This window comes from Stegodyphus dumicola, chromosome 9, assembly GCF_044657685.1.
Source record: "Stegodyphus dumicola isolate Sdum_Otavi_A_Nest chromosome 9, ASM4465768v1".
Classification (NCBI taxonomy): Eukaryota; Metazoa; Arthropoda; class Arachnida; order Araneae; family Eresidae; genus Stegodyphus; species Stegodyphus dumicola.
The window spans coordinates 21,845,852-21,873,199 of NC_140776.1; the positions used below are offsets into that span (position 1 = coordinate 21,845,852).

The 27,348-nt window shown below is 34.7% G+C and overlaps 1 protein-coding gene and 1 long non-coding RNA gene across 4 annotated transcripts in view; one reads left to right on the forward strand and one right to left on the reverse strand.

The window, feature by feature from the left end:
- LOC118181251 (cell adhesion molecule Dscam1-like) overlaps window positions 1–27,348 on the forward strand; it is a 1,046,077-nt gene that overhangs the window by 793,425 nt on the left and 225,304 nt on the right. For all 3 annotated transcript variants that reach the window (XM_085823270.1, XM_085823269.1, XM_085823271.1), the window contains 4 exons: window positions 6,158–6,451; window positions 8,965–9,234; window positions 16,446–16,853; window positions 22,222–22,383. In XM_085823270.1, the coding sequence (XP_085679396.1) occupies window positions 6,158–6,451; window positions 8,965–9,234; window positions 16,446–16,853; window positions 22,222–22,383 (1,134 nt within the window). The remainder of the gene's footprint in view (window positions 1–6,157; window positions 6,452–8,964; window positions 9,235–16,445; window positions 16,854–22,221; window positions 22,384–27,348) is intronic.
- The window catches only part of LOC146995309 (uncharacterized), a 43,676-nt gene continuing 19,232 nt past the window's right edge, over window positions 2,905–27,348 (reverse strand). Inside the window, exon 3 of the long non-coding RNA XR_015042941.1 lies at window positions 2,905–3,188. This is a non-coding gene — a long non-coding RNA (uncharacterized LOC146995309). The remainder of the gene's footprint in view (window positions 3,189–27,348) is intronic.

Sequence of the window (27,348 nt, forward strand, 5' to 3'; positions counted from 1 at the left end):
AATGGTTGAAAAGTTATCATCAAACACACAAAAATATCCAATTTGTAAATTGAATAAGCAGTGCAGTCTAAAACAAGGAAAAACTCTCGATCAATATATTTACCAGGCAGACGTGATATCCCTTTAAACTGTAAAAGGATCAATATGAAGATCCAAATAAACCAACAGATCAAAGAATGTTTTATTTATACGCTAGAATGATACATGATTTTTCTTGTCCAATAAAGAAAACATTGTGTATTACGACTTAGCTCCACTTGTATGTGAATGTTATACGAATACAGTGGATGTTCACACATTTTTTAGACGAAGTAAAGCAAAATCTTCTACCTGGAACATTTTTTAACTGCAACTATATTTTTGAATGTATACATTATCCACTGCTTTTTGGCAGTTTTGTTTTCTTTCCAAATATCGCTTTTAAAGAAAGAATGAATGGAAAGATACGTTCGTGTTCTTTCCGAAGAAAGGTATTCGTAACTAGTTATTAAAAAACGTTGTTAAAAGCCAAAGTATAAGGTATTTTCTCCCTCCTTTCTGCATGCTTTCGTGGTTTAACGGTTATCACACTCGGCGTGTATTCGAGAGATCCAGGTTCGAGTCCCGGCGAGGGCATTGTTCATTTTCCATGTCTCTTGAAAAAAAAAAAAAAAAAAAAAAAACCTAACAAAGCTACAACGCTGATGGAACGGGACAGCTGCCGTCCCAATGTGGCCTAATAGGCACCAATCGGAATTAAGTGCCGCTCCACACTTGATCAATCTGCAATGTTGCGACCTCACAGAGCAAGGGCAGACTAGGCAGTACCAGTACGGTTCCTGCCGAGCCTTACTCTGTTCCGAGAGCCCTCAGGCCTTCTGTGAAGTCTGTTATTATGCCCTCGTGGTTGAGACTGCCTAGGTACAGATCCTACTAATAAAGCTACAGTGGCTCCTGAACTAACAAGGATGGTGGATGATGATTCATCAACACCTTGATTTGGCGACTAGGGTCCCCTAATCTCCAAACTGCCTCCTTTCAGCATGCTTTCCTGGTGTAACGGATAGCACACTCGGCTCATATTCGAGAGATCAAGGTTCGAGACTCAGCGAGGGTATTGCTCATTTTTCATGTTTCGTACTTTAAAATAACCTAATGATTCTGTTATGGCACCCCAACTAAAGGTAGTGGATGATGAAACTTCCCCATCAGGGCTTGGCGATTGGTTTCCCTAAAACCCCAGTCGCCCTTTAAAAAAAGGCGTATATAAGGAATTTTCTGCATGCTTTTGTGGCGTAACGGTTAGCGCACTCGGCGCGTATTCGACAGGTCCAGGTTCGAGTCCCGGCGGGGGCATTGCTAATGTTTCGTGTCTTCCGTATCAGAACAACCCTAATGACCCTCCAATTGTTTTTCGATATCTAAAGCTACGATTGGTAATGTTGTCAACCATTAAAGGCAAAAACGTCAAAATTTAGCTTTAAGTGAGAAAATTGTTCCAAATACGTACCCAAGGAGAAAATGGAATGTTTCGAATTTTGCAAAAGTAAGACCTCTAATGTTAAATGAAAATCCGCCAAGTCAAAATACAGTTTCAAAATCATTAAATTACTCAGTGTCAACTGTAATCGATGTGAATTATGTTGATTCCAATCTTAAAAGGCAAAAAGACGTAATGTGCATCATCTTTCTCCGCGACATAGCGCCCTGCAGAATTCTCTATGAGAAACAATTATTCCTACAAAAATGTAAAACTGTTGTCACAAGAGATGATTCTTTAAATGGCAACAGCAAAAGGAGATCCATTTATTATCATTAAAGAGAAGAAGAAAAATCATAAAGCATAGTTCATGGTATCTAGAGAAAGTTTTTCTTAGATATTTATGATTGTTACTGGTTTTTCATATAACGCCAAATTAAAAATAAAGAGAGTGGAGGAAAATGTTAAAATGAACTCCATATATTATAAAAAGCATATTTTATACCTAAGTTTCAAACATGAAGTACTTTCTCTTTACACGCAGTGTGATCAATCAGTAGGACTGCATCAAGACAAAGGAAGCAACAACACAATCTACTATTAATTTCCTAGAAAAAAATCGAACAGAAAAGAGTATCAAGGCCCTACCTTCATTCATGTAACTTATAAATCTCATGATCTATCAGCCATGTGTTTTTGCGCTTCTAGACTTTTAAAAGCGAGTTGCCAAACGACGATCTACAACTCCCTTAGACGTTGGAAAGCTGTTTGGGAGCAATGGGATGAAATACCTCTTCTGATACCACAAAAGGTTTTATTGTTCTGAAAATTACGGTGTATAAACATAGTGACGAATAAGAGTTATCAAACAGAACATTTAAAACATAAAAATCTTCGGTAAAATATTTCTGTAATTAAAATGAAAATCGTATAACGTCTGTAAAAGCATGAGACTTGACGTCTGTAAAAGCATGAGACTTGAAAGATCTTCAAATGCCAGTACAAAGTAACTTTCTTTTCCAATAGTATAATACAAAGAATATTTCAAAACGTAACGAAATTCTGAATACAAATGCTTTCTACTGATATAATGCCAACATATGAAATTCAGTTCATGCAACATATGAATACGATTAAAGTTCAAAACATAAATTCTAGTTGTGATCGTAACACTAATGCTGTAACGGCATTGTTTATAATCATGGCTAGACTTACATAACTTTCGCCAAAGAAAGACAAATATTTTAGATGCCTATCATTATAGATTACTATACCTAGATACGGTTACGACGTTACTATTCTGATGATATTTTCACTGGAATATGAGACACTGTATCTAAGAATAAACAGTTTACATGTGCCTCAATGACACTGCGAGTTTAACAGTAGAAGCACATATTGTCTATCTACAGTCGTTTATCTTAAGCTCGGAAATTTCTAGAAAGATTCGTTCTAAGCTTTCTGAAATTGTGCAATATCGATTAATTTATATGCAGCAAAACTTGAATAATCTCCAAAATTTTTTTTAAAAATAAGTGAGTTAATATAAGTTTCCTTACAAAACGAAATATTTTTATATTCATTTTTAAAATATTTGAATTAAGGAATTGACATGCATAATGATTTTAGCTTGAAAATTGCAAAATATAAAGTTCTTTCTTGTTATTATTCTGAAACTCTGTTGTTTCTTATGGCTTTATTCGGAAATCCATCCATTTACATGAGGCAACTAGAAAAAAAAGAAAAAAGGAAATAAATTCAATATTACATCAAGAACATGTTAAAAACACTTGAGAATTACAGCCCCAAAATTTTTACAATACTAAAAAATTAACACAACAATTTCACAATAACAATCGTTTAAGTATCCTCAGAGCCGTCCAACTGGTATAATGGTTAGTGTCGCTGATTGCCGTGCCGAAGATCCCGGGTTCGAATTCCAGAGAAGGCATGGATATTTGTAAATGTATAGTGTCAGTGCGGCATGGCGGGACTCTAAATATGCAGCGAGCCGAAAGTCCTCTCGTGTGGTTTGGTTGAAGGGGAGAGGGGTGGAAGACCTTCGGACCCGTTCCTTCGGTGTGCTCTCCAACAAAATTGGGGGTGGAGTGGTACTGAGCCAAATCACACTGTCACCTGTTGGGTGCTGAAGGCTGTTCCCAACGACAGGCGTAATGCTGCGCTCCTTGCAGCGAGGAATTGCGTGAGCTTCGTCTGACTACTTCTCTGACTACGTCAGACAAGTGAGCATAAGCAACAACAATAATGATTAGAGGCGACATAAGATCGCTGAGGACATAAGATCTCTGGCCATCCAATACATCTGGAGGACATCACTAATAGGTTGTAACTTAGGGTCAATGCCCGGACAGAGGAGCAAGTGCTTCTTCTTCATAGTGCCTATTTTACAAACAGGGAATTGGCTATCAGTCAGTATGCCTATTCTGCTGAGATGCCCTGCTAAGCAGTCGTGCCCAGTGCGCAGTGTGAAATTAGCCACAGCCTCTCTACGTGACCTGCGACTGAACTCATTCCAGTCATTCCTGATATTCTCCCAGAATTTAAGCTTCGATTTAATTGATAGTTCTGAGCTGTAAGCTGACACAAGATTTTCTCGAATACTTCATCTAAGGGAATCCAAAGGCATGGAACTCTGTTTAATAAATAACTTCATAACCCTCTTTTTTCAAGAGATCTGCTTTTTCATTACCATCAATATCTACGTTGGATGGTATCTACTGAAATTCTACTGTTCTACTGTTCCTATTTAGTTTCCAGATACCTTGTTTCATTCTTGGCACAAGTGGAGGTTCAGAGTGGTGTTGAAGAGCTATTGCCTCCACGGCCGACTTAGAGTCAACAAGAATGACGGCCTTTATAAAAAACTCAATTCTAGATTTCAAATTAGACACAGCCGAAAAGGACCGCATGAAATTCTGCAAATCTTTTTAACGAATGAATAGCATTTTTCAGATTTATTTTGTCCGCTTGTCTCACGAAATACGTTTATTTAATAATTGCGACTATTGAAACACTGTTAAGCTTAAATTTTTCTAGAAAAGAAGAAACTGATATTCTCTTTGTGTGAATCGAGATTTATGTCACATTATATCTATATGATAAATTGGCTCGTGACTAATATATCACTATATTAGTCATGAACTACTTTATCACGGTCATTTTCTCTTGTACAGGATCCAAACTTCTTCTAATTCTATTTTTTCATTTAGAGTATAAAACTTTCTCAAACATTGTTGTGACTTATCTCACTTGTCTGACAATAATATCAGAGCAACGAAATTCATCGCGGCAAGGAGTTCAGGATTGCGGCTGTCGTTGATAACAGCCTTGAGCACCATACAGGTCACAGTGCGACTTTGTTCAGTTCCCCCCCCAGTTTTAAAGGAGAGCAACCCAAGGGGATGGATCCACAGATCTGTCACCCCTCTTCCCCAACTATCAACTACTGGAGAGTACTTTCGGCTCGCCGCATATTTAGAGATCCTTCCTCCATGCCGTGCAGACGCAAAGATCCATGTCCTCTCCGGGTTCAAAGCCGGGCCCTTCGATATGGCTGTCAGCGTCGCTAACCACTATCCTGGTTGGCCGGCACTTTCTCAAATACAATTATAGGAACCGGGAATTTGCATTAAAAGTTAGATTTCGTTTGTTGACAAAAATTATTTTATTTAATTTCATATTGCCGAAACATGAATAGTTTCGTCATTAAAAAAAAAAAAAAACTTCTGTAACTGAAAGCATATGACTATGACCAACGACTGCGAAAATAAAGTCCTGGTAAATACTTTTAAGCAGGTAAGGGAGTGGGTTTATATATACATGGGTTTGGTTCTGCTGCTTGAAATAAAAAGGGGAGGTGCACAGCTAGATGTTGTAGTAGTTCCATATACAAAATTTCCTACGACTAGTCGAAGGACTACGACTAATCGTTTTTCAATTATGCGAGATACATACATACATATATAAATACTTACGTGCAGACATCACCATAAAATCCCTTTTGGTACCATTTTACGACTCGTTTTGTAAACAAAAGTCCTTTATTCATTCCTTACAAACTTCACGCTAAACATTGTCCAAATGAATTCGGGAAGGGTCAAAAGGATAGTTCTTCTGAAATATGGTACCCGAAATCTTTTGCAATTACAATATTTCTTTTACTTCGTACAAGAAAGTGAAATTCACACAAGCAAGCAAACGTAAAGCAGTTCTACACTTATCGCTAATTAGAAACTAGAAAGAAAAAACAGCATATAAATAGTCAACATAACATAATCTATAAGAAATATTGCCTGATACCCACGATCAGTTAAAATCGCAATCTGCAGTGATCTACATGTTTATTACATTTGCCTGTAATATTTCTTTATTGTCAAGTAATTTATTAATATCTACTTTTAAAAGAAGTTGTTTATGATGTTAAAAAAAACTTAGTTTCCGATATAAAATTGTTTCATCAGTAAGCAAACGTAAGAGCGGGTGTCATTGAATATTGAGATTTCTAATTATTTATCTGCATCCATTTAAACAATGCATACATTAAAATCCATGTAAAGTGCTGAAGACATCTCATCAAAAAAAGATAATATTTTTGTAATTTTAATTGCCTTTATGACATTTTTTGATATTATTTATGAATTATTTTCGTAAGATTCCATGCCTTTTCTTTCTTTTCAGATCCGCACAGCACATTTCCACCACGTATAATTGATAGAAGATCCAATATCGTCGTAAAGCAAGGTAGCACTGTAGAACTACCATGTGCTGCTGAAGGGAATCCTATTCCTCAGATACATTGGATGAAACTAGACAAAAGCCTCGCTGTACGTATTTCTAAAGCACAGCGTTACGTACAGATTGGTGGAACTCTTATTATTAGAAGGGCAGAGCCAGAGGATAGCGGGAAATATGTGTGCTACGTCAACAACAGTGTTGCGGATGAAAGAGTAGATACAGAACTTTTAGTAACAGGTACGAAACAGTCCTTTTGTTGAAATCTTATAGTTACAGAAACCATTAAGCTGATTTTCATGCAAGAACTGAATTACATTCGCTATGAAGACGCATTTTTTTTTCTGAATTTTTAATACTTCTGATAAATTTTGTTTATGTATTGTAAGCTTTATATTTTGTTTATATATTTGTTTACATATTATTATTCATCGAATAAGTTTGCGAAGAATAACAAATTTAGGCATGCAAAACAATAAAAGAGAAGCATACATAATTTTGCGCGAATATCCTGGTATGTACTATTGCGTTTGAAAAATATGAATACGTAGATTTAAACTTTAAAATTAATTTATCCCAATAATATACAGATTTCACATATACAATTAAATGAAACTCATATACACCTGAAATGAACATTCTCATAACAGCTAGTCACGTTTTATAGGTCGCCTAAAAGGGTTTGTTAAGGTCTTTTACGCTCTGGTTGACTTTGCAGTCTACCATTCTGCTGTTTTATTCACTCCTGTTAAGCCCCACCCTCTTTTGTATCTCTTTAGCTTTATAGCCCATCAGCGGCCGAGGGGTAAAGTCGCTGAGCACTGGTAGTTCGGTCCGAGGTTCGTATGCCGCGAACGGGCTGGCTGCATGGGCGTTTTCGTGGTTTTCCCCATGTGTAACGTGTATACAAGCCAGTTTCCCTCAGAAAGTCCTCCACGAAGGCATCCCTCCCCTTAGGCAGATAGCCCTCGAGATTTTACCATAATCACATTCACTCACTCACTCTAGCTTTATTATTAAGCATCGTGTTTTATTCGTACTTACTCCATGTAAAATTAAATAGCAAAATCACAAATATTTTAAAAGAAGATACCAGCATATTTTTAGAATTCCCGATGGGGTGTTAAGTGTGGAAATACATTTTTCTCAGTTCATCATATCAATTTTAAATTCTTCAATTGCTTTACTTTTATAATTAAGATGATTTACAAAACTTTTCTTTTTGTCTTTTTATTATTAAAATTTTGTGTGTTTACTTTATTTATTAAAAATCACGTTCGTGGTGCTTACGCCCGCCGTAGTGCTAAAATTCGATTCAACGAATAATCACAAAATATTTAAAAATAGCGTATAAAAATAACGAGAACATCCCAAAATATTTAAAAATAGCATATCTTTAGAATTTCCCATAGAGAGTATCGAGCGTTCAAAATAAAACTGTTTTATTTCATACAGCGTGGCCACAACTCGCTTTCAAATCGTTTTGTTAAACTTAAAATTCATTTAAGTTTTACAAAATATGAAATAAAGAATTAAAAAATATGTAATGTCATTCTGTAAAAATTCTGAATATTTTAATTAGATACATCTCAAATTAAATGCATTTTTATCATTTACATCAATTCGATTCAAAAGTAAGAAAAGAATATTCTTAAGAACTGCATCTATTGTTTTCAAATTACTTAGTCTGTTAATCCACAACTGACAGATTCAGTTTCAAAACTTATTTATCTTACATTCTACCGAATGGTAAAAGACTCGAATGAAAAGTTAGACGGCATATTTAAAGTGATTCGACACAAAATCCCATTTCGAAACTAAAATTCCTTTTGGCTAAAAATGGATTTCCTTACTTTATTTTTTTAAATTTTAATGTAGTAATTACTTTTAATTAATGTTATAAAATATTTCTCCGGCCTTCCTAGCGTGCCTTAGTGGTGTAGTGATTCTGCACTCTGGGCCGGTATTCCAGAGGTCCGTGTTCGATTCCCGGCGAAGGCAACTGCTCATTTTTTATCTTGCCTGCTTCCAAAAAATACCTAAATTTTCTATAATGTAATTACTTGGGCTGCATGCAATTTTAGCACATAATTGGCTATTCAAAATACGTAATTAATCTTAATTAATTTAAAAGTTGCAGCAAAGCGGGATGTGTGAATAAACAGAGATGACTGATATTATGCAATTAAATATATTATAACAAAATGTTTTTTTCATTTAACAATTTTTAACAGTTACTGAAGTAAACGAAAGTGCAAAGTATGTTGTAGAGCTATTAGGATTGTTTCGAAGCCGGAAAGAGGAAATATAAGCTACACCTTCGCCGGAAACCGAACCACGGACCTCTGCAATACGCGCCCAGCATGCAGACCACTACACCACGAAGGCACGCTAAGAAGGCTGAAGAAAAATCTTATAATGTTACTTCAAGATAGATATCATTCATTCAAAACTTTTTAAAAAGATATATTCGTATTTATGGTGCTCAAAATAAAATGTTGAAAGCTTAATTTCATGTATTTCTGTCTGAAAACTATCTTTTTAAAGACATTATTGAATCATATGTAATGCTATAAGCTTGCACTTTATGGGTCAACTCAATTAAGATAACACGCTGCTTATTCCTCATTATGACAATATATTTTTTAGTTTTAATAATTTCTAGCTCTTATTGTTACGTTACAAGAACATCACGTTTGCAATATAGTTTTATACAGTATTTTAAGAATTAATTCTTAAAAATTTTCTTTTAGCCCCCTTAAAAGCAAATATAAGCCCAAAACAAGTAACAGCTGAAGAGGGTGAATCCGTCATTTTCAACTGTTCGATCAAAGGACATCCCGTTCATTCCGTAACCTGGGTAAAGAATCTACACCCGGTTGTGGCAAACAGCAGAGTGAGGTACTTGTCACGAGATTTGCTTCAGGTCGCTCCCATTGTGAGAGAAGACAAAGGAATGTACCAATGTTTTGTCACGAACGATTTTAGTATGGCTCAAGGCACAGCGGAGTTAAATCTTGGAGGTAAGTAATATATGTATTGTTACTAATTTTGGCTGCATGTAAATAATTTTAGTGAAATTACAAAACTGTAGTATATTTTGTATATAATGTAATATGAAAGGCTTCAAAGAGACAAAGCTGTGCGCTGGAAAAATAAGAATACAGGGGCAAATTTATTTAACACTATTTGGCGAGAAATTGCCAAAAGTCGCCAAACTCGCGTCATTTTTGTCGTTCAGTTCCTCTCGCAATTTTGATGGAGAGCACCTCGGGAGAATAGTTACGAAGGTTTCTCTCTCCTTCTTTCCCAACAACCAACCTCTCGAGAGACTTTCGGCTCCCCGCATATTTAGAGTGCCCCCATGCCGCAAGGACACTATGCATGTACAAACATCCATGCCTTCGCCAGGATTCGAAGCCAAGCCCATCGGCACGGCAATCAGCAAAGCTAACCACTATACCGGATGGGCGACCACTGTAATTGGTACTGCAATTGACTAACTGTAACTGATCCATATATGTAACTGTAAACGTATCCGGCTTTCGTATACCTTCCAGTAAGAGAAGTGAAAGGTACTAGAGATTTGTCTGTGTTTAGGGGAAATCTATATAAGACCGGAAAGAGCAACAGTTTCTCATTTTTTTAATTCAGAGTTGATTTACGAGTTTTGACAGTATTTATTCCTGCATTAGTTTTAGGAACTGGTTTCGTAAAAAAAAAAAAAAAAAAAAAAAAATATTGTTACGAATTTTGTGCATATGTCAATAATTTTAGGCAATTTTTTTTTCTTTTTTTTTTTCCATAATGTAACATGAAAAACGAAAGAAACGAAGTTGTGCAGGAAAAATAAAAATACAGGACAGGGACAAGTCTATTTAACATTGTGTAAATCATCAAGTTGGCGATGGTTTGGGCTACTATTTTTTGTTACCCATTTTACCGAGAAATCGCCAAAAGTTGCCAAACATGGCGACCATTTGGAGATATTTTGGTCCGGTCTCTGTATAGCTGTAATTGAATAATTGTAATTAATCCTTATATGTAACTGTAACCGTATCCGACCCTCAATGCTTTCAAGAAATTTCGAGAAATTGAAGGTACTAGAGACTTCTCGGTGGCAGAGAGAAAACTATATAAACTCGGAGAGGACATCAGTTATAAGTCTATACAGCTTGCACCTTTGCAAGTTAAACGCGACGACAAGGGCAAACGGAACGAAACAGTTATCTATCAGTTGTTTAGTTCAGCATTGATTACGGAGTATTGAGATATATCTGTGTCAGCATCGTCTTTTAGATGCCATTTGCATTACACTGCATTTAACGTTTTTAATAGTTTGAGGTATGACTACTTACTGTATTCTGTGATACTGAGAAGAGCTGTACGAGTTGTTTTTCTGGAAAGTTCCAGAATTGTAAAATTTTTCTTTCGGTAAACTAAGTTTTACCAAGCTATCATCGGCTCCGTGTACATTCTGTCTGTTACAAACCGTTACACACGCAACAATATTAAACGTTCTCTAAAACTCTAGCCGATAAAAAGTTCTCATTATGTCCACAGCTTTCTATTGTCGTATGAAATTTAATCTTTCTTTGGTCAGAATCTAAAAACATGGCAAACTGCATGTCTGCGTTCGCGTAAGCAATTTTTATGTCTGCAACTTTTCTCATTTTAGTATATGCATTTTTCGGTCAGATGAATAATTCTGTAAGTAAAGTTAAACGGATGGGTTACAGCCGAAAACATCGCGGCAAAAACATCGCGGACGAAAACGTCGCGGAGAAAACAACGCAAGGCAAAAACGTCGTGGTACAAAATATCGAGGGAGAAAACATCGCAAAGAGAAAACATCGCAGTTCTAAAACATCGTGATACAAAACATCGTCGTCGAAAATAAAGCGGTTCAAAAACTTCGCAGTTCAAAAACATCGTCGTCGAAAATATCGTGGTAAAAAATAAAGTATCTACAAATCATCGCATGACGATAACATTGCAGACGTGCTTCTTTCAGGCTTTAATAACTGTAAATGGATATTCCCATATTGATTTGTGATCGCAAGATGTAAAGAAGGATAATTTTTACTTTCATACTTTTTATTAACTAATAAATTTTTGCTGAGAAAATAAGAATGAAACTTAAGCATAGAAAATTAATGCAACGTATAGAATTAATAGAATTTTAAACCGACATAGTTAACTAACAAATGCCATTAATAAATCATTTTTATGAAGTTTTTACTGGTAATTTTTCATGAAAAGTATAACCTATAATTTGCATTTAATTTTTTATGCTTAAGTTTCCTTCTTACTTTTTCAGCAAACATTTATTGGTTAATAAAAAATGTGAAAGTAAAAATTATCCTTCTTTACATCTTGCGCTCACAAATCATTATGGGAACATCCTTTTACAATTATTAAAACCTGAAAAAAGCATGTCTGCGAAGTTGTCATGCGATGATTTGTAGATACTTTATATTTTACCACGATATTTTCGACGACGATGTTTTTAAACTGCGAAGTTTTTGAACCGCATTATTTTCGACGACGATGTTTTGTACCACGATGTTTTTGAACTGCGATGTTTTCTCTTTGCGATGCTTTCTCCCACGATATTTTGTACCACGACGTTTTTGCCTTGCGTTGTTTTCTCCGCGACGTTTTCGTCCGCGATGTTTTTGCCGCGATGTTATCGGCTGACACCAAACGGAAGATTTCATTTCCTGGAAAATAAAAAAAAATATGATTGTTTGCGTATGTATGTGGCAAGTCGATGTCTGAAGTAACATTTTACTTACTTGTATATTATTTCGAATTGTTTCCAAGTGACATACGAGGTAGTTTTATTTAGTGTGATAAATATAAAACGTTAATCTTAAACCAATCAAATCTTTAACGTGCGATAGATTATCATATTTCTAAGAATGGTATTGGTTTTAATCAGCACTTAATCTTAAGACGCATATTTTTATTAAAATTCTACTTTCTCGTATTTTTTCACAGAATGTTTTACGCCTGTATCCAAAGTCACCATTGCCTTGTTTATCGACTTTTCCCTGGCATCTCGGGTTTTCTATAAACTGATTACTACTTTAAATCAGCATTTTAATTTTACAAAAATTTGTTTCGAGCTCCCAAATAAACAGCAGTAATTACTTATTATTTAAAAATAATTAGTTGTTTACATTTGTTATTTCTGAAATAAATAAACACATGATAAGTATTTCTGACACAGGTATAAAACGGTTACAGGCGAAAACGTCGCAGCAAAAACATCGCGGACGAAAACGTCGCGGAGAAAACAACGGAAGGCGAAAACGTCGTGATACAAAATATCGTGGGAGAAAATAGAACAAAAAGAAAACATCGCAGTTTTAAATATCGTGGTACAAAATATCGTCGTCGAAAATAAAGCGGTTCAAAAACTTCGCAGTTTGAAAACATCGTCGTCGAAAATATCTTGGTTAAAAATAAAGTACCTACAAATTATCCCATGACGATAACATCGCAGATATGATTTTTTTAAGGCTTTAATAATTTCAAATGGGTATTTGCATAATAATTTGTTTGCGCAAGATAGAAAGAAGGATAATTTTCACATTCATATTTTTTATTAATTAATACATTTTTAAAAAAGCAAAACAAGAAATTTAAATAAAACAAGAAGTAATTTTCATCATAAGAGTATCAGATTAACAAAAGTGAAGAAAATTATCTCATAATTAACTTAACAATTTTTTACTTTTCTTTTTCTATTCTTTTTAGGTAATACTTTTCATGAAAAATTACCAGTAAAACTTATAAAAATTATTTTATTAATAACCTTTGTTAGTTAACTATGTCAGTTTGAAATTCTATTAAGTGCTATAAATTGCGTAAATTTTCTATACTTAAGTTTCCATTTTACATTTTCAGCAAATATTTATTAGTTAATAAAAAATATGAAAGTAAAATTTATCCTTCTTTACATCTTGCGCTCACAAACCAATGCGAGTTTTTACAATTATTAAACAATTTTAAAATTTTACAGTTATTAAAGCCTGAAAAAGTTATGCCTGCGATCTTATTGTCATGCAATGATTTGTAGGTTATTTTTAACTACGATATTTTCGTCGACGATGTTTTTAAATTGCGAAGTTTTGAACCACTTTATTTTCAGCGACGATGTTTTGTGCCACGATGTTTTAGAACTGCGACGTTTTCTCTTTGCTTTATTTTCTCCCACGATGTTTTGTACCACGACCTTCTGCTGATTACCTTCCATAATATTCACAAATTGCATACCTAATAATATCGGAAATTTTTATACTGATGCAGAAGCAAGTTCGAAGGCCTATTAGCAGTTTAAAGGCCTTAATCCAAACTGTAATAATCTGACGAATTTACTTTCAAGGTCAAAGCATAAATCAGTTTCGAAAAGCGACTTAATTTACTGCAAATACTTGAAACATTTTAATCAAAATGAGAATCTAATCTAAGGTTTATTTAAAAGACTGTTTCATGATAGAACCAGATTCCTTAGAATGTAAGGAAAATATTTACAGTGATGTTTTGGTTTATTTAAATTCGACAAAGCACACAAAGACTATCTACCTAAAGAAGGGATGTCTTTGGAAGACTTTCATACCGAAACTGGCTCATGTACATGTTACACATGGGAAAAACTAAAACTCCCATGCAGCGAGCCTGTTTCGCTGGAATCGAAACCAGGTCGAAACGACTAACGTTCAGCGACTTTATCGCTTCGCCGCTAATGGGCTGTTTACAATGAACAAGCTCCAGAATACATATTTCCCTAAAAACTGAAGAAGATCATAAATGTGAAATAAATTAATTGAAAGCCTTGTTGAAAAAAACCTAAATTACGATGAAAATTAAATCAATAACAGCAGAGGAAGATTTGTACCATCACAGTCGTGATCGCAGCACTGAGGGATTCCGTTTTCCAAGGACTCCGTATTTTAACAAATTAATTTTAAGAATAACTAACATAACCTGTATCTTAAGATGAAGCCCTCTGAGGTGAGGTTCCCCCCACTTCATTAATATGCCCCTATGTAGTAGAAGTAGACAAAACGGTACACTACTTGATTTTCAGGACCCCTGTTATCAAAATGGCGCCAAGATTATAGCCAAGTTTTAACTACTCGCTTATAGTTTGTAGCTGCCGTATCTCCGCAGTTGCGTTTAATGGGGCATCAAAAGGTTTATACTTTTCCAGAGGATTTTCGCACATGAGTTCCAAAAGATACGACTCTAGATGATATTGAGCCATGCTCCTTTGCTTTTTGTTTCGCTACTTAACAAAGTCCTACAATATTTCCACATTTCCGATGTGAACACGGGTTGTTGAATCAACAAAATGAAATTTGGACAGTTAAATGGCTGTAGCTAAATTTTCAAGCTCGTCTTTTGTACAGGCTCGTCAGCACTCTGAATTATACTGTCGATCTTTCTACTATTTGGTCTACAAGCGTTGCTATTAGTTTGCTTCCTTCCCGATTTGGAATCTGAACAAGTAAACGCTTGCCATTTTCAAGGCATAACTCGCCAAAAATCCACTCTTGTGAAAGTACCCTGTCAGGGTTGTTTTTTCGCTACAGGAATAAACTCTCATCAATTCTTACTATTTTTTCAGGTTATTCTAACTATTTGTCATTTACATTTTCCAAGTAAATCTAGGGAACAAACATTCTGTCATAAAACTGTTCCAGTCAACCGTGATATTTTGACACATGCTGAGTTCTGTATTGCCCCACTTAAGCGACGTTAGTTCCTCTGCCCAACAGTTTATGAAACGCAGCACTGATATGAATGGTATCCTGGAACCACTAAACGAGCTGCTGGATCGAACGTTCGTTGTTTTTGTTTGTTTCTTTGTTTGTTTTGTTTTTGTTTGTTTGCAACGTTTCTTCGTTGTACCTCCATATGCGTTCGTTAACATATAATTCATTTCGTGGCCATATTTCGTATTCTATTGCCAGGTAATCCATCTTTATCCTGTAAAAACGATGCTGTATCTTCCTCACTCCTCTTCAGTAAATCAAAAATCGTGAATTGTTTTTTACAAGGGTTACATTTAAAGGAGACAACTGCGATATATTTAAACTGAGAAAAACTCTTATGGTTTCCTTCGGTTTGGTCGTTTATCGCGGAGACTGTGAAAATCAAGCAGTACCGATGAAACTTCTAAACTCTCCTGCACATGAGCAAAAGTTTAAATCAATCCTCCACGCATTTTAAAATTGTCTTGCAAAAGTTATAAGGTTGTACTTCGCTCTGTAGCTGATAAATCTATATTTCTAAAATATATAAATAATTTCAGCAATAAACAGAAAAATGTATCATTGCTGAACTTCAAAATCATGCTCCATTTAACTCCTCTTAGAGAAATTGTGAGTTCAATATGTAAAGTTTGATGCTTTTAGCTATCCTAAACTGGATCCAAACTCTTATTTTTTTAATCCAATGGCGGGTACTTGCTTATTCAGCACTGGCCACTCCTAAGCTCAGAAGTAGTGGTCATTTTATGGTGGAGGCACCTAATAGACGGCCTATTAGGGCCTCCTAGAAAGGGAAATACAATTGTATGCCTTCTCCGGTACTGAACCCGGACCATCGGGTACTGCAGTAGGCTAATATAATCACTGTACTGTCTGGGCGGCAGATCCATACTCTAGATAGACTGATAGCAACTTATCGCTAAGTCCTTTATTATAGTTAAGATATACAATGAACTAAGACACATCATAACTAAGATATATGTAATTATATGAAGAGACCTTTATTATAACTTAGGCAAAATAGCTTAAAATAACAGTCTAATTAATATAATTAAAATTAAATAAGCTAGTTTTCATTGTCTACACAATTCAGCTTAACGTTAAGTTGGCTCACAAACCCAAACGGGGTAAGTATTCAAATATTGGAAGCAAATAATGCAAAGCTGAGAAATTCAGGTAGTCAGAACTGGGAGAAATTTAACGTGAGCCTACGCAAGCAGAAATGGGCTTTGTTTTAGAATCTAACAACCTCAGCTTAAATACTGAGTCTAATTTGCATTCTGTTGAGGAAGTGGAAGGGAGAAGTGGCAGTAAAGATCCAAAACATAAAATAACTAGTTAATAAAAAATAATGGAATCCTTACAATAAAATAAAATTCTTTCATTCTTGGTAACTGATTTAATGTAGATGTATTTAAAATGTATAACTTATTTATTATCTTGTGTTTCAGATGATCCACCAGTTCTTGCTTATACATTCTCCGAACAAACATTAGAACCAGGCTCCTTCTTGTCTTTAAAATGCACTGCCACTGGAACACCTTTGCCGCAAATAACGTGGACATTAGATGGATTCCCTGTTACAGAAGGTTTGAGGACGAGAGTGGGTGACTTCGTAACAAGTGACGGCTTTGTCAATAGCTTTGTGAATATCACAAGGTTGCAGCCTGAAGACGGAGGAACTTACGAATGTCTTGCCTCTAACGACATTGCTTCAGTTGGTCACTCAGGAAAGCTTAATGTATATGGTCCACCTTTTGTCAAGCCAATGAGAAATATATCGGTTCTTGCTGGAAATACATTAGTCATTCGATGCCCAGTATCTGGTTATCCAGTGGAAAAAATAATCTGGGAAAAAGGTATAAATTAAAATCAATCATATTTTGAATCAAGTATTGCATGAATAGTTAGTTTAATCTGAAACTCGTTTCCTTGAGTCGCACAAATGCATTCCTTGAAAAGAAAGAAACTTTGCATTCAGGGCAGTTCTATATCTCCCGTTCTACTGGACCCATTAAAGAAATTTAAATTGCGTTTTTCATGGATCGAAAGCGCGACTGGAATATATTGGGTCACATAAAATGTCTCCGCGCTATTTTTGGTACATTTTTGAACAAAATCTTTTTTTATTGAAAATCAATTTGGTACTTAACGTATTAACGCAACCAGGCCAAAATTCGCATAAATCGCCAAATTTGGCGACCCTACTTACGGCAACCTTATGTTAATTTATTAAAGCGAGGTGTGCGTAGTTCGTAGATTCGTTCGTTGCCTACATTGTGCCATTCGTAGATGTTAAGTTAAAACATGTCGCTGTGTACATGGATTCTTGTCTATATTTCGAACTTTAAGCCTAAAATGTCTCCAAAAACGCGGTTTTCGCACATGCAAAAACTACGTTTTGAACACACGATTTAAGCTAAAAATCCGAAACAAAAACAAAAAATTTAGATAGCAAAAACGTAAAGTTTCTAACCAAAAATATTTCACAAGAATCCATGTACACAGCGACATGTTTTAACTTTAAAAAAACATCTACGAATGGCACAATGTAGGCAACGAACGAATCTACGAACTACGCACACCTCGCTTTAATAAATTAACATAAGGTTGCCGTAAGTAGGGTAAACAAAATAATATAAAAACTGTATTAAAAATTATCTGTAATTAATAAATGTACATTTTCTTTCTATTCATACTTTTTACTCAAACTTACAAATCGCCCCAACCTGGTTGCGATGATATGTAAGTACCATCAATTTTAATCAACTGTATATTGACCATTATTATCTATGACCTATGGCCATTTTTGGGGTAGCTTCATAATTCCATCGGTGTAAAACTTCTGTGGTTTATCGTCGAAAAACTTGGCCAAGCGGTTTTCAGTGGCACTTCGGTCGGCCAGTTTTTTACCATCAAGAGAGGTTTGCAGAGACCAAAACAAATGGCAGTCAGATTGTGCATTTTTATTGATGTGTGCATAGCCCAGTAGAATAATGCATGATTATGTGTTTTCATTTATCGCAATCATTCGTATGTGTTTATGCATATAATTTCTAGTAGTTTATGTATAGTCATACAGGATGACACACGATTACGTGTATTCATTAATTATCATCTTCTGCATTAATGCGCCAGTTGCATTATTAGTGTTTCATTTCTTTTAATGTATAAGTGTTTATTGTTTGCCTATCTCATTAACCACTTACACCAATATACATATATATCCAATGTACCTGTGTATTAAACTTTTTATTAATTGTATATTGAAGCATATATATGCACACGCCCTTGTTTGGCAACGTCAATACCTCATATTCTCCATTAATATATTTCGGATGCAGCCCTCTCAGGAAATCGCCAGAGTTGTGTTGTTCTAAATAGGTGCGGGTACCGGACGACATCCGATTTGTCATATTAAGCCGTCCGGGTGTCCGGGCCCTGCATTCACCAGTGCAATGTCCAGGTGCATCAAACCTTCCCAACCAAGTTCCGTCAATTTGTTCCGAGTCATCAAACATGTGTGTAGCTGCGCATTGTCATGATGAAACACAACTCCCATTCTGTAGGCCACATTTGGTCGCCTTTTCTGGACTGCTTCGTTCAAACGGTCGACTTGTGTACAGTACAAGGCTGAATTGATGGTTTCGCCAGGTTGCCGCAGCTCATAATGAACAATTCCCTTCCAATCTCCAGGAATAGAATCAAGCAATCCACTGCTGGGTCCTTCGTTCACTCAGAGTACTCTCACCATATACTTCACAAATTTTTCGCCATTTTTTTGAAGCGTTTTTATTTTTTTATACTAAAAAAGCATCACATACTGTATTTCTTCAGCTATTTCACTCATTTTCAAATCAATATAACTTTCGACACGAGCAACAAATTAGAAAACTATCTTCACAAATAATGGAAGCTGAATGTCACCTTTTAAGCACATGTTCGGTTGAGACAATCGGGTGAGTGCTGTCGGATATATAGGCATCAAATACCATCTAGTGGCAAAAAAAGCGTGGAGACTTTCTATATGACCCAATATATTAGATTTATATGCAGCATTGTTCTAACATAGGTATTCTGACACAAAATCGGACTTTTCTGAAATGACATGTCTATTTGTTTCCATATTTTGATTTTAAGACTCAACTTATGCCAAACTGCCAAGTTTTGTGTAACTCATACTAGTAGATTTTAAAAAATTAGGTGTCAAACTTTTAGCTCCTCTATGTTAATTGTTTGCTATATATTCATTAATATCTCTTTTTTATTAAACTTACTTGATTCTTTCTTTCACAGATGATTGAGGTTTCATCCAAATAAAATCCGGAGCTATTTTCTAATTTTATGTTCTAATTTTGAATTTTTATAAATTTTTGGCAAAAAAAGATTTGAATTACAGCCTATAAAATTTTTACAATCACTTTCAAGTAGACGCATTTCTGGGCAAACTCGCAAAAATTTAGTTCTTTATTAAAAATTTCCCAAGATATACGTACGTGAATTTATCTGTTGGCGCATTTTGAGCTTTGGCATATTTGTTATACAAGATAACAACGCCAAATGCTGGTTTATGTACTTTATTAAAATTATTTCAAAGAATGAACGATGCACTTTTTTCCCGCTCGTGCACAGTGAAAGGTTTGGTTTGGTTTGGTTTATTTAATTACGGCAAAGTCTCTAGGGCTATTACCTAAGGTTGAGGGATGCTTTCGTGGAGGACTTTCTAAGAGAAACTGACTCGTATACGCTTTATACTTGGGGAAAACGCCCATGCAATAAGCCCTTTCAAGAGGAGATCGGATCGAAATATCAGTGTTCAGCGACTTTACCATTCGGCCGCCGGTGAGCCCCACAGTGCCAGTGGAAAGAAAAATAAGTAGTATAAATTAAGAATTTTGCTAAGTAAGTTATTCTGAAGTACTCATAAAACTGCGCCAAGATTTTTTTTTCTCACCAAATTTTACAAAATGTAATATTTAGGCGCAATTTGAGTCATAGAATTGAAATGTGGAAACAAAAATACGGTATGTCCTTTCAGAAAGGCCCGGATTTGTATGAAAATGTTTAGAACCTACTATGTTTTAATCTAATACATATCCTAAATCGCACTTTCGAGATGTGTGAAACAGAACGTCAATCAGTCGAGTAAAACAAAAAATATAGAATTGTCGTTTTTTTGTTTTTTGTTGTTGTTGTTTGTTTTGCTTTGTGCAAAGTGTACCAATTATTGTATGTGCATTAACACACAGTGTTTGAAAATGGGTAAATTATTTATAGTTTCTGTCCTTATGTTTTTGTAGCATGGAATGTAGTTTCAAGTGTTTTCTCCCATTCACGTACGTAAGATGAGTATTAGCTTAAGTACTTTAAAATTATTTTTTGGTCTGTTTTATAAAACCGTTTTAAACATTTATGGTAACCGATAAAAATAATGGTACGATTCGGTTTTGAGGGCCGTAAAAAATCGCCAAACTATTGTTGATGCCAGCGCCGCCAAAAATAATTGCGGCAACCCTAACGCAAGAAAGGAAGTATAATAGTAAATAACTAAGATTGTTGTTTTAATTTAGAGGAAAATTTAATTTCATATAATACTTTTTTATTATCATAATTATAATGAATGATGCCTTTTCTATGAAAAAATTCTCCGTAAAGTGCAGAATCGTCCACTTAATTGTTTGCGGCTTTTTACAAGGGTAAAACAATTGGATTTTTGTCAATTTTCTTTTACTTTTAAGTGAAAATAGGTCAATGTGTACATAGATAAAGTCAGGGGTGTGCACAGTGCCATTTTTGTGCAATTCTGGGATTTTTTTTTTTTTTATTTTTAAGTGAAAATAGGTGGATGTGTACATGGATACCGAGTATGTGCAATTCTTAAAAACGCGTCAAGCAGTGGGTGATTCTGCACTTTACCCAAAATTCTTTTGCAGACTTTTCTTCATAGGCAATTCCCAAATTGTCAGATCCATAAGATATCAAAAAAGGATTTAAAAATCAAACTAGTATTTCAATGGCGTCTTAAGAAATATAGAACTATATAAACTTAACGCAATCTGAATCCAGCGCGTACGCTAGATTTGGCGCGCTGTTAAATGGGCGCGTTTGCTAGATTTGACGCTTTTGCGCATACATTTTCGCTGCAATTTTTTACGGTGCTCAAAATGGAGTAGTACCAAAATAATTAACTATTATTCTCTGAATTTTTAGTATGCCTAATTCGAAACCATAAAAAAAATGCAAAACAAATCCTTTATTTGAAAATAATCCTCTATTTCAAATCGGTACTATTCTATTATCAAGGCCCGATTCAGAAGTTTAATGTATGTATGTATGCATTTATGTGCGTATATATGTATGTACACACACAGTTACATATCTATGTATATACATACATGCATACATGAATAAATACATCCCAACCTGCAAACATACTTATCTCTGGACTCGGCCCTGATAACAGAGTAGTATCTAGAAATAAAAATATATATATATATATTTAATTCAACGCCGTAATACACATGCATTCAATATAAGTATTAAAATTCCTAAGAGCGGTAGAGTTTCTCCTTTATGTAAACATCCCTTTATAATAACTATATAACTTCCTGTAAGTAATAAAAAGTAAATCTAAAAATCTTACACAATGCTAATTATAATGCAATTATCCATTTTCTATGTATTATGCTTTTGAGATTGGAGATTTTTAGAAATTTAGATTTCAATTTTGATTTAACCCAGTCAATGCATCGTTAATTTTTCCAAAACAAATACATGGTACTTTGAGTTAAATTCATCGGCCTCATAAAAGTATTGCCCGAGAGAATTTGCTTGAGAAACATTTTTATTGTTAAAAGCAAAAGACAATGAAACTGGAAACGCAAACATAGTCATACACAAATTCAGCTAAGTTTCTATTTGCTTCAGGGAATTCAAATTTCGAGATGAGTCGCTACTTAGCTCAAACAGTTCGTAACTCAGAAACTCATTACTCCTTCAACAAACGAATAACTTTATTAGAATCTGCGTGCTGATTCATACAATCTAAATCGCTTCTGGCGGAATTTTTCAAAAGACAAATCAAAATAAAGAATGCAATAAAAGCAGAATTTTCAAAATCGCCACGAGTAATAAATGAGTATTCTATTGTTACAGCACATAAAAGCTGTCACGGTTAAAGGTGATGGAATGTGAAAAGCTTTTGATGCAAATTTCTTTGTTCGTTAGGCGAGAGCAAACTTCCCCAGAATCGAAGGCAGCAGGTTTTCACTAATGGAACATTGATCATCAATAACGTAGATAGGAACAGTGATGAAGGCACCTATAGATGCATAGCGGAGAACAGAGAAGGGGAGAGTGCCTTTAGGGACGTTGGAGTCAAAGTCCTAGGTAAGTCGATTTTTCAATCTGGAACATGACGTAAGAATATGAGAAAAGAGATAAAATTGTAACACATTTTAAATAAAAAGTCTCTGATTTTTTTTTCTTTACATTCTATCACATACTTTTTTTTTCCATTGAAAAGCTTAACTATTGATTTAATCATCGGGATATTGATTTGAATGGCATTTTCCTCTAATTATCTTTATAAAATGCTAATAATTATTCACAATAGTACGAGAAAGATAAAGGTAAGTTCAAATGGTGTCTGAAGTTTCGTGCTATCATAGAAAGTAGGTATAAGTTTTGTAACTTTTAAAAACTATTTCTGATAAGGAAAATAAAATTATTTTTGATAAGGAAAATAATGCGATCTAGGCTATCGTTCTATGCGTGTTTATGCATCTATAAACTGCCTTATAATTAAAATTTGTTTATAATTACGAGTAAATCAAACCTTCCAAAATGCATGGCAGGTACACAATGGAAAATGCCAATTTTCATGTGATGATGAAATCAGCTTTTGAAACGTAATTATCAATTATCATTTATCTCATTTGATTTCGCCATAATTTTTTATTGATTATATTCTAATTTTATATTTTCATTGCATATCCATTCATTTTTGGTTATAAATATTTCTGAATGAACCCTTATTCTTGATTATTTTTCTACACCATAATTTCTAAGACAATAAAACTTTTTTTAGCAGCCGAAAGAGGTATTTTATCCCCTTCCTCTTGAACCTCTTTCCAAAGTCCAAGAGGGGTTGTATGTCGACATTTGAATAGTCCGATTTTTAAATGTCTAGAGGCGCAAAAATCCGTGGATGATACATCAGGAGCTTTAGTAGGGATATGAGTGAAGGGTTACAAGTTGGTTGTTCCACTTTTTTCCAGGGCCCACCAGCGGCCGAGCGGTTAAGTCGCTGAACACTGGTAGTTCGGTCTGAGGTTCGAATCCCGCGAACGGGCTGGCTGCATGGGTGTTTTCGTGGTTTTTCCTATGTGTAACGTCTATACGAGCCAGTTTCCCTTCAGTAGAAAGTCCTCCACGAAGGCATCCCTCCCCTTAGGCAGATAGCCCTAGTGTGCTTTGCCATAATTAAATACACCACACCACTTTTTCCACGAAATTAAGAATGTATTTTGACATGCGACTGCTTGCTTTGTCTTGATGCAGTTCTACTGGTTGATGTCCTTATGGGTAAAGAGAAGGTATTTCGTATTTGAGAACTGGATATAAAATATGTTTCTGATAAGTGGGGTTGACCTTAACAGTTTTCTGCATTCTCTTTCGTTTATATTTGTCGTTATATCAAAAACCAACAACAATCATAAATCCCTTTGAAAAATTCTCTTTAGAATCTCTTTTGAGCCAGGTTCTAAGATTTTTTCTATCTTTGATGACAATAAATGGATCTTTTTTTTTTATTTCGTTCATTTAAATGTGGCCAAGATTCATCGATTGTGACAACATTTTTCCATTTTTGTCCAAATAACTGTATTGCAGCACGTTCTGCTTTCGCTGATATGTCGTGGAGAAAGAAAGACACGGTGTACATCACGTTTTCTTGCCTTGGAGGCCAAACCTTGACATCTTTTTTCCCCCTTTCTTATTGACAATATTGGTGAATGAATCTTTGGATTATGGTAACTTGGCGATTTTTCGGCGAAACTTTGGCGACCAACCCTGCTACAACAAACTGCTAATTTTTTTTTTTTATTTTTTTTTCCCGGTGGGGGCCGCCATTTGGTTTTCACGAAGTAAAGGCCTTTTTTTTTTTTTACTCAAAATTTTTTCCAACAATCTGCTAACCGAATTACGCTTATGCTAGAACTTTTATGGAACAAAAGTGCTTAATCACGACGAAGATTAGGTGCGAAAGTGGGAGAAAATGTAGAATCGCGCACTGCTTGCCGCGATTTTAAGAATTGCATATACACGGTATACATGTATACGTCGACCTATTTTCACTTAAAAAAAAATCCCAGAATTGCACAAAAATGGCATTGCGCACACTCTTCACTTTATCCATGTACACATCGACCTATTTTCACTTAAAAAGTCAAAGAAAATTGACAAAAATCCAATTCTTCTTACTCTTGTAAAAAGCGCCAAACAAATAAGTAGGCGATTCTGCACTTTAGCAGCGAAATTGTTTAAGTGCTTATTAGCTAAAATCCCGATTTGAATTTTCCGGAAAATGTCACATCACATGTCTCATGATCTCTCATTTCTCTGAGACAAAATAATATGTGATTCAAACTGTGCACTTCTCAGATTATTGCTAAAGTCTGACCTAGTAACCTTTATCGCCTTACCAAAATGTCGCCAAACTACCTGTTACCATATTCCAAAGATTAGCCACAATATTACTTTAGATACCAAAAAGTCTTCATGTCTTTCATAGCATTTTTTAATAAACGAATAAATATGAATAATTTTCTTCGGAAAGGATCATAAACATAGTAATGTAGAAATGTGGCGTAAAGAAATTGATAGATTAAAAGTACAGAGGCTTTTCGCATATTTTGTAAAAGAATTTGTTTTGTTATAAAACAAATCGCCTGTTTATTGCTTCATTAAAAGAGTCATTTTGCATGAAAACAAAATTGTCATATAGCAAAAGATAACTTACATTTTTAGAATTACAGTTGCAGTTAAAATAATTCTTTTCAAGCAGGCGATTTGTTTAATAGCAAAACAAATTCTTCTGCAAAATATGCGAAAAGCCTCTGTACTTTTAATCTATCAATTTCTTTACGCCACATTTGGACATTGCTGTGTTTACGAGCAATTTTTACGCTTGAATTGGAATAAGCATTTTGATAAAGGCAGCTAATTTAATACGGATTTTTGATAAATAATTACAGCTTTTGATAAATAATTACATATTATTCAGATTTAATCTTTTTTACATCCTTGTACGAAGTAAAGGAAAAGAAAGGAAGTATTGTAATCACGAAAAATTCCGGGTACCATATATCGACAAAAAAAAATCCATATTGACTGCTATGCCTGCAATTTAATGATGTTTTTGCGTGTCATCTGTACGTAAGAACAGAATAAAGGTCATCTTTTCCCCAAACGAATACTAAAACTGATTTAAAATGAATTCACAAGAGACCTTTTTTCGTGGCGTCTGTACGTATGTATGTGTGCATTTATTTTGCATAACTCAAAACGAGTATCCTCAGAATGTTGAAATTTTGTATATAAGACAGCTATAACTTAAAGTTGGGGACCTCCCTTTTTGGTTGCAATCGTTCGCACGAAATGTATATATATCCACTCTGTTACTCGGCTCAGTGAGCTGAGTTTTTTTTTTTTTCTTATGTGTTGGTAAATTGTGCATTTTTTGCTTTAAAAATGATTGAATTATGTTCTTGTTATCTTCCGGTTAAGGTTTTTACGCCTTTAGTTAATCTGCATGCAATAGTTGTAGATTTATCAAAAATTTAAAATTGTTTAGGAGCGGCTAGGCCTAATTTTTTACCATAGCATCCATATTTGTTTACGTTTGAAACTTAGCAGAATAGTGAATTAATTTTTTCTGCGCCTTAAGTATCTTTTTGCCGAGTGGGTTCAAGACGAAACATTTAGTTTTGTGCTTCGGAAAAACTGCCTTCTTACTGCTGATCGAATTGTTTTTGCGTAGTAAGTGTAATTTTAATTGAAAAAAATGTTTTTTAATAGTTTTAATTCTATTTGGAGTTTTATGTTCTTCTATATTTTTCAATTTTTAATGGAGATATTTTGAGGTTATATGTATTGTTGCCTTGCCGAGAAGTGAGAACTGAATTGAATGAATGATAAATATATCTGTAATGAAATTCGAGGAAATGCGTTTAAATAAAATGCAGCAAAAAATGCATATAATTTATTATTTCGTACAAGGAAGTCATGTGGTGTACGCAGCAGATTTTTTGCCATTGGTTTCATTAGAAAACTGTGTTTGAAAGATCAAGCAAAGGATCCTCTACTTCAAAGATAAACATATAACCTGCTGCTAACTGATTAACTATATGTAATTTTAATTTACACCTGGCAGAATTTATCGAAATAAATGAAAACCGTATTCAATTCTGGTATTGACTTTATGTTAGGGAAAATGAGTGTGAAACCTTTCCCTACCCTAAACGCTCTCATTTTCGTTAAAGCATGAATTAATCTGCTTCAGAAATCAGTTTCACGAAGAAGGAAACATTTTTGGCAGTATTTCCTATTAGAAACAATGAAGAAATAAATTCTAGAAGTTTCCCTCCAGGCACACGAGAGTTTGTTGATGTTCTCGTAGTTTGCTCAAGGTTTGCCGAGTTTGGTGGGATGAGAAGCAGCAAAGTACTCAAGTCGTTGACTAATTAGCTTATTGCGTGTGTGTTTGCTCTTATGTTTTGTCCTTTCTCCGTCATCGATTCACTTTCTTGAGGATAAGTGAGGGTTCACGAGGTCTTGAAATGTCGTTACCATGTTAGAACATCACGTCAGAGTCTGTGAGCTAAATCTCCATTTGCTTAAATGATTTACGCTTGATTTACCGCAGTTGTTTTTCTTTAACTCTTATCTTCAAGCAGTTAATGACATGCATACATCACCACATAATATTATATTTAGTAGTGTATTATTTTATCAGTGCTAAATGAAATATCTAAGGTTATGTTACATAAAAGGATATGCACGCGGTACTAAATGAAGTGAAATATGCCACTGAATGGTAAATTATTCATCAACGGAAAATCTAAATTTTGAACATCTTCCTGATGAAGAAATTCGAGTAAAATAATAATCTTTGCAAAAAAATTGATACTGTTCTGTTAACAGGACCGGGTTTAGAAATGTACTTATGTATGCATGTATGTGTTTATACATATGCACATATGTACAAATACACGTTCACACATATCTCAACCCAGTCCCGATAACAGATCCCGATAACCAAAAAATTATTAAAATGTAATGCGAATTTAACAA